At 32.6% G+C, this 9,079-nt stretch overlaps 1 protein-coding gene across 1 annotated transcript in view; it reads left to right on the forward strand.

The window, feature by feature from the left end:
* Positions 1-8,066, forward strand: part of DIS3L2_1 (DIS3-like exonuclease 2) — a 54,387-nt gene extending 46,321 nt beyond the window's left edge. Inside the window, exons 25-31 of the mRNA XM_051209061.1 lie at positions 1,496-1,614; positions 2,316-2,562; positions 4,001-4,060; positions 4,245-4,355; positions 6,469-6,915; positions 7,519-7,626; positions 7,729-8,066. Of these exons, the coding sequence (XP_051074483.1) occupies positions 1,496-1,614; positions 2,316-2,562; positions 4,001-4,060; positions 4,245-4,355; positions 6,469-6,915; positions 7,519-7,626; positions 7,729-8,001 (1,365 nt within the window). The 3' untranslated portion in view covers positions 8,002-8,066. The remainder of the gene's footprint in view (positions 1-1,495; positions 1,615-2,315; positions 2,563-4,000; positions 4,061-4,244; positions 4,356-6,468; positions 6,916-7,518; positions 7,627-7,728) is intronic.
* Positions 8,067-9,079: the final 1,013 nt, after the last annotated feature.

A 9,079-nucleotide genomic window follows, 5' to 3' on the forward strand; every position in this document is an offset into this window, starting at 1 on the left:
ATCTAAGAATACCGATACCCATCCGTTGACTGCCTCACCATGTGTTTAATGTTATTAGGATGGATTTGAATTATCCCGTTGTGATAACTTTTTCTGAATTTTTAGTCTTTGTTGGCATATTAGCAAATTGTGCGCATTGTCTCGGTATAACCACAATTTTTATGGACTAGATGGACCCGTCTATAATAGACCGATTTCTCATTCGTCCTAGTTGTTTAACTTCACACTAACTTATCAAGAGGGAAAATGGTAATAATATCCATAGCAGTAAAAACATAGTTTAGACAAAAAAAGTGAAATCGATAGGTGAAAATTTAGTACTGATACCCAATTCAAGATTCAAAGTGAGGCAACAAATGAATGTAACGTCGATTTTACACCACGCCATCTAGATATATGCGAATTTCGTGGAAGTGCGATGGACCAAACAAACAGCTAATTTATTCATTGTTCGGTAAATTTTATTTTACGTGTTAATCGGTGATGTGAAAACTTTGAGTCCCACTAGTTTTCTGTGTATAACGGTGATTTGTGATTTCATATTCTAGTTTGATTTTCTTGAATTTTAATTATTCATATACTTTGCTGGAGTGATTAGTCTAAACTGCGACAGTGGACATAATTTTTGTCATATTTATCAGGAATATTATTCTCTGGATTAAAATTATGATCTAATCTTATTAACTTTAATTCATTTACGAAGTGTAGACTTATATACCTTGATTTTAGACCACCTCACTTTTATGAAGACACTTATGATATTGTTCGGTTGCCCAACCACAACATAGACAGATTCCGATCCACTAAGCCACCTGTTTGTAAAGATTTGAATGTTACTAGGTGTTTGTATTTATATTTGTTAAGCCTGATGAAACCTCACCAAAACTCCTGACTTCCTTAAACTGTAGTGTGAAAATTAAAGTTACATAGTCTGTCGTGTACCATGATCAATAAAGGAATTTTTAAAAATTTACGTATACAAAAATGAAACTACTTATTTATGGTCGGAATTCGTTAAGTTCTTGGATAATATTTACGATATAACTGTTATCTATATTTGCTATCTTACCCAGGATTAAAAGTTTTTAAATTACATTACAATGTTTTATTTATTTAACTGGTTTTTTTCTCAAATCGTATTTTGAATGCATAAGATTTTCTATTGCCACTAGCATTGTTTCTATATTCACTACTCTGGGATTTCCTTTGACTATTTTATTCCACTGTGCTAATGCGTTGCGTCGATTTGAACCGATCTACATATGTACCAAGTTCTACTGACACCCGTTACACCTATAGTGTTTGTGTCTTATACCCAATTACCTGATGAATGAGTTAATTTATTTACAATTTTGTACCAGGTTCTATCTTGGTAATCACTATTTGGCTGATTTGTTTGCACTGAGTAACTTTTCGCTTGTATGCTGATAATTTTATCTAGTTAAAAATATGTTATCTACAGCAATGTTTTAACAATTTTTTTCTTCATATGCAGATAGCAACAAATCTACGTAGTCATCGAATTGAAAATGGCGCTATATCTTTCGACAAATTAGAACTGAATTTTAGTTTTCCAAAACCACTACCTGTAATGGAGAAACGCACAAATGAATGGTAAATATCCCAGAACAGCCTTTTTTGTCCGTTTAAAAGTGGTTTCTGTTTCATCACCATTTTCTTAGCTTATTTGTCGTGTTGAAGTTGTAGTATAGACGCGTTAAAATCTAGGGGATCCAACCAATTGGTTGATATTTATTCATTTTGTATCCGTCATCTAGAAGAAACTTATCTAACTAATAAATATATCATAAGCTAATTTATTCTGATTTTTTTCTAGTAGAAAAATACGTGTATTCGAATATTATTTCTAAATTTATTCATCTTTTCTGTCGTAGATGTTGCAGTTAGGTTCTTGCTTTCACTTTTATTTAATATTCAAACGATATTGCTCGTGATAGTTTGTCTATGTGATGTATCATCAATAGTGTTTGAAGAGTTATATGTTGTCATTATGTCAAATATTTACGGTAGTGAAGCTCAAAGATACTGTATCTAACGCCTAAAACTAGCTGGGAGTAGCTTCAACGTTATACAGTGCCTTTTAGAAAATACTTAGATTGTCTTACTTCATTTTACCGTATGTGTGTGTGTGAACTATTTCAGATTACAAAATATTCAATTGATAAAATATTTCAATCGAAATGGGATTTCATTATTAAACAGAAGTGTATAAATTATATATATGCCATCAATACATTTTAGTTAAAAGTGCATAATGTTCGGCTATTTCTCATTTTCAATGCCTTACTTTATAGTTCAACTACACTTTGGCCTCAGGGTTTCTCTGTGAAAGTACGTAATCCTGCTCATCATTTAATTGAAGAATGGATGATTGTTGCTAATCAATCTGTTGCTCGATTTTTATTCGGAAACTTTATTAAACGCCTTAAAGGTGTGCAACCTTTTGAAATTACTGTTGATACGGGCAATAATAATCAGAAATGGTTGGGTGCAACGCTACGAAATCATTCGAAACCGGATAGAAATAGATTTAATCAATTGGTAATTTCAAAAACTTTATGCTCGTAATTTTTCTCTTGTTTAACTTTTGTTTATATTTGATTCCCAACGTATATGTTTTACAACTTTATCCATAATTATCGGAATTCGCTAAATAAACAGGGATTAGTGGTGCATTTTCTGAAAAAAATATCCACAAATTATTGCGAATAAACTCACACAAGACATCATCTTATATTGTGACTTTTGGGTTTCATAAGCAAAAAAGATATTAAATTATTATTCAAACATTTACATTACGTATAATTTAATTGTTTCAAACCTAACAAATTTTTCTCAAAATCATTAACTTATCTTTTCTGATTTGTCGATATTAGTATGGAATAGGGAAGTTTTTTGCTTAATATAGTGATATAAGATAGGTGAATTCGTTTGTGTTTTACTTCTATATATTCTGTAATAATTCGATTTTTATTAAATATTATCATCTGAAAAAGATGAATTCCTATAATGAATATCATTCCTATGAAACAAACCGTAGACTTCCTGTCCCAAGTGTTCCAACGAATATGCTCGGACGTAGGAATCTACTAGTAATTTATTCTGATTTGAAAAATCAATACGCAGATAGAAGCCGGTCGGTTAGTAGGTACCAAGTGGACTATCTATTCTTTTAAACTGCACTACCATAGATATAATCAAGGTGTCAATATGTTTTGTTTTGAATGACAGTGATTCATTTAAATGAATTTTACATTTCTCAGACGATATATTAAAATGTGTGAAATAGAAAAATGATGTGTTTATATTTCGTATGGGATTTATGAGTAAACAACTGGTAGAAATCATTTTAATGGTTTTTCATAGAAATCCTTTACTTATTGCTGAAGAGCGCTATCCAACTTTTAATTAAAAAGAATTGATTGCGTGACAATTAATATCATATATATACTTATTAAGCCGAAGAATGAATGTATATTTCGAAGAAATTGTTATACTTATTCAGCTACATTAATCAAACGTAAGTCTGAGGACATACCAATGGAAGCAGCGCATTCGAATTCTAACTAATTCTTCAGTGATGGATGAAACATCTATGGACACTTTTCCCCCATCTTGTAGTCTCTTTGTTGTACGCAATTATTTATATGAAGAAATCAACTCAGTGATTGTTGTGTATGCTTCTTCAATTCCGTTGAATACTTTAACCTATCTTGATTATAGCGTTTTTCAGTACTGTTTCGGAACGAACGGAAATTCACAACTGTCAAGCGAAACTTTTTTTAGATTTCGGTTGTATTAAAAAAAATTTTTCTAAATCCAAAAAAAACCTCGTTTTTTACTGACCTTCATTACACATAAAACAACTGTTCATCCAATAGTTTTTTGATCATTGTGTTATGCATTTGTTTACTTTATGCATGTACATTATTCACTATGGAATATATCTTATTTTCAAGTTTATTTTTATTTATCTTAGGTAAAAATAGCAAAATTAAACAACATTGACTTCGATTCCTCAAGTTCTCTTTCACTTTCCGTGAGTAATTACCATTAGATTATGTTCCTATATTTTACTTCATTATTTATCGATGTAGAGCTAAATGATCATCATGTCTCTGAGTTTATTTTGAGAAAAAGAAGTATACATTCGCATAAACTTGAAGATTATTTTTAGTGTTCTAAATTTTGTTTAATATTACATTTTTTTTTATTATTTTCAGTGTTCTGTCAAAAAGTTGGCTCACAGTATAGCTGAAAAAAACTCCTATAACGAATCGTTTCTCTTAAATTTGATGTCTTCTTTGTCATATATGACCTATATCCGCCTATCTGTGAGTTTTCCATAGTGTTTTTCTCAAACGTATTATTCAACATTGTTGTTGTAACTTCATCGATACTCCCTTTATTATTAAAGAAGACATAATCTCTTAAAAACTGATTTGCGAATTCCAATAATCTATGAATACATCTAAAATAAACTTGTAAATTTAAGTTCTTCGTTCAGCATCTCGTAATTTTACCCCTCAATTTATAAGTTATATTTGGTGCTTCTGTCGTGTAACTAATGATATAAAGTGAATATATTTGTTTCACATTTTGTAAAAACAGAACACTTCTGACATGTACACTTCAATTCGACATCACGTTTTAAAATACCTCACACATGTTCATTTAAACACGTACACATTGGTTCAACTGGACACCAAGATAAATATGCACCGCACAATAAAATAAAAGAGATTGTCGGAAAATCGCGAATAGAAGGTGACTATAATCAAACAGAACGAAACTGGATAGAAATTAGTGTATAAGAGTAGAAAAATGATGATGATAATAATAATAATAGGAGAAGCAGTTCAGTTGACAAAATATAACCTGAATGAATTATTTGAGTTATAGAGGTTCCTCATACCTATATGAAGAAATTGAAAGAAGTTTACAACAGACTCACCACTGGTTTCTATTCCGAGCCATATCTGATAATGTCTGTAAGCATTGTGTTTCACTTTTTCTAGGAGCTTAACTAATGAGTTGTGAAGGGTCGACAGGTGCCAGTCGTGTACGACATTTGTTCATACCACGACACCGTGTGATATACTGTCGACCTCTCCACTTTTTCCAAACAGTCTCAGCGTCGGTATATGGTGCACGATGTTGGATTCTCTGTGACAACATTCGTAGTACATGTCCAAGCCAGGGAATTCGGTGTTTGAAGATGGTGACATCAAATGGTTCATGTTCACTGTGTCCGAACATAGGTTGGGGAAGCAGTGGATTATTTCTAGAGTGTTTCCACTGACTGTCAGCAATATTTCGAAGAGAACGATATTCAAACACAGAAAGACGTCTAGCCTCCTGAACTCGGAGAGGCCACTTTTCTCATGCATAGAGCAACATCAACCTCATGAAAATCAGACGAATATGCCCCAGTGTCCTCGGACAAACGCACTTGAAATAAGTTTTTTGAAGCTACAGATCGCGAGCGAATTTGTTGTGCTTAACGAAAGTCTTGGCTATAGGTCTTTGATGGACATCGATGTTGACACTATCTAGTGGCATAATTCATCTTATCTGTTGTTCGATCTGTATTAGTTTGCCGATGTTGAAGGTGGTGTTTGAATGGCACACATGGTTTCAGAAAGGCCGGTTCAGAATTTTTGTTTCTTGGTATCATTCCTATTTCGACCGATGAGTGAGATGGTTTAGATGGGAGAGGATTTACACCATAGGATAAGTGCTGTATGAGTTGAAAAAATAGCAGGTAGTTGAAGAGAGATGTTATGTAAAATAAAAACGAATGTTACCACATCATCGTGAATGTAATTCATGAAAATGAAGAATAAAGCATAAATGGTTGTAACTGTCATTTAGTTTATGTGTGAAGTGAGATACAACCCGGGTGCCAAAACCGGAGCAGGTGGTTTGCTTAGGGCGCCACTCTTTGTATGTTTACCTAGGTGTCTCATCCGTAAGGAAGAAGAGCACCGTTAAATGTAGTTCTATGGTCGCCGGGGACCAAGAATAGTTTTGTATGTCATAATTTATTAGAACGATGACTGAAGCGTCTATGAGGTTTTGGGTTGAATTCAGCATTCTTTTGAGTCTATGGTGAAGGCAGTGGAGCAGCGATAAGAAAATTCGTACCACTGTAGCCAGTGACAAAATGGGATTTTACTTCATTTCCCTCAGGATTCTACAGATTGTGTGCACCCGCAGTTTTTAATTATGTTTTTATACCTATCCTAGGCTTATACCCCATCCGTGTCGCGCTAAGGAAGTAAGACTTCCCTGACAATAGCTACACACCCGTGACTGTTCGGTGGGTCCGCGGACACTATTGTTTATCAATTAGTGTTGGTTTTTGGAAATTGTTCTCAAAAATGCAGACTTTTTAAAGTGCATCAGGATGAAATATGATTTTTTTAATATTTTGTTTTTTTATAGGTCGCTCTATACTTTAATTTGGATAGTATGTATAACATACTTAGCAAACGTTATGACGAAGAAAAATTGTTAGAAAATATCTCATACGATGATGATTTTTTACGACTGCTGTCTTTTGATCCTAAATCAATATTAAAACGAAATAATAGAACTATGCTAAATTATACATGGCACTATGGTCTCAGCATACCATTGTATACACATTTCACATCACCTATTAGACGATACGCTGATTTACTTGCTCATCGTCAGATGGCAAGAATATTGGAATGTGATAATTCTGTTTATCCAGAATTGCAAGTATCTTTTCAAAGCAATAATTCAATACAAAAAGATATTAAGAATTCTGATATAGATTTACTGGTTGCTTGGTGTAATGATCGTCGACTAAAGGCTAAACGAGCTGGAGAAGCAAGCCAACGTTTGTTTTTTACAGCTTGTCTTAGAGTGAGTGTTCATATACTGTTTATATCATTACATGACTTGAAATCCGTTTCATTCATTAATTTCCACGCAACATTTACTTTTTTTATATTAATTTACTTCAAGTCTGTCTGCCGACATATCTAGTATGTAACATCAATCAGTAGTGAAATGCTTGACAAAGGAGGGTTGATAAAATTGAACTGAAGAAAACAGAAAGGGAAAAATGAAGGACTTGAGAATGGCAAGAATTATGAAGAATGTAAAAGACAGTTGATGGAAGTTTTGCAAATGAATTAATACATCGTTTTCACATTTTACGAAAGAATTCCGTAACTTTGTAATGAACAATAAGCTGGTCTTCCTCACCTGAGTTCTCGTTCACTACAGATACATTGAGCAATTACTTAGCACACGAATCGATTTTTCCTACAAAGTACATGATCGGTAATTGTACTAATTGTCTGCCTATCAACGTATGTATTACTTTCACCACAATGCAACTTTTCTTAAACATTATGCTTCTCGTTATTTTCTTCCATTCCAGAATGTTTATATTTTTCCAACCTTAAGAAATCATAGTTGAGATAGCTTAACCGACAGTCACTTCTTTTTCTAAAATAATAGGATTATGGCCCGTTTTATGAAAATGGTACTGTGATGGATTTGTCCGCCAATAAAATCAGAATTTTGATCGCATCTTATGGCTTAACCATCGAAACAGAAATCAAAGAGGTAAGCTAATTATTTCAATTATATATTGATCCACATTCATGTTTATATTCAAACAAATTATTGTATCAGTAATTGTAATAAATTTATTATTTATGCATTCAGTTTTTGAAAAATGTCTTCAAGTGGCAACACAATGCAACGGTCAAGGAAGATGATCCAGATAAAGGACTATCCAACAACGATTTAATTCCAGGAAAAACCAATATAATAACTTTTACATGGGATAATACAGAGGACCAAACTGTACAGAATTCAAAACAATCAGAAATATCCATACTTTCGGTTCTACCTTGTCGTGTATTTTGTCTTCAAAACACACTTATCCCACTTGTTGAGTTGGTGACTTCGAATCATATCTCTAACCAGAATGTGTAGTAAATGATATTGTTATATTACAAAAAGAACTATGTACAGTGTATATTATTGCTGAGAAATCAAAAGTCTTTTTTATTGTGTATTTATTTATTAAGAAACTTCTCGAGAATAGAAACTGGTGCTGAACGTACGATTATAACTTTTTGAGATGAAAGACTTGCTTGAACAAGGACCGACGATTTTATCTTAAAGTAGTTCTCTAATAGTGATCACAATCTGCTCTTAAATATTCGTTTTCATTTCGACAATGTAAACAACTTCTCTGGAAATGCTTGTTAGTCATACAAACATTATCACTCAATAATAACTAAATCTAATCACCTGTAAGAGAGTTAGCATTTCTGAACTTTATTGTTTCCTCAGTTATATACATGCTGATAAATTTACTTATTTTCAAGTAACCTAATCTGGAATTTGGAAATGTGAATCCTCCATCAATAAGAAATATGTATTGTGAAATGTACATGAAGTTAAACATTAATTATAACCACAATCTAGTGATCTAACCTACTAGACCTTTTTTACATTACGCAACGAAAACTATCACAAATATTCCAAAGCTGTCACACTTATAGAAACCTTGTTCAGACTTCAATTGTTTACTTTATTTACATTGCAAGCAGCTTGTTTGTATGTAACTGATGACAAACCAAAAAATCCAATGGGTTCATCGTATTTCGCAAATATTGTCATTTTCATTTTGTGTTGTCGAAAAACCAATGGAATGAAATAACGAGCGAATTTTGATGTACCCTTTGGTTCAATGTGTTTCAACCATAAGTCAATTTAATTTCGAGATTTATCAAACTATCATCGACGTAAATTATTAATATAACAGTCTCATACGTTTGTAATGGATGAAATACCGAGGCTGGAAAATGTAAGCAAATAGATCGAATGAAAAGTTTCATTAAAGTAGGAGCTCGTTTCTGAATTTTGTGCAAGTTGTGTATGCGATATGAACTTCTCGAAGCTAATACTATGATGTACGCTATTTATATCGGTAGATGTTAGTAGTATGTAACAGTAGTTGGAAGGAGAATGCTTACCAGCAGAATATTAGAATGAAGAGTGCAGG

This window comes from Schistosoma haematobium, chromosome 1, assembly GCF_000699445.3.
Source record: "Schistosoma haematobium chromosome 1, whole genome shotgun sequence".
Taxonomy (NCBI): domain Eukaryota; kingdom Metazoa; phylum Platyhelminthes; class Trematoda; order Strigeidida; family Schistosomatidae; genus Schistosoma; species Schistosoma haematobium.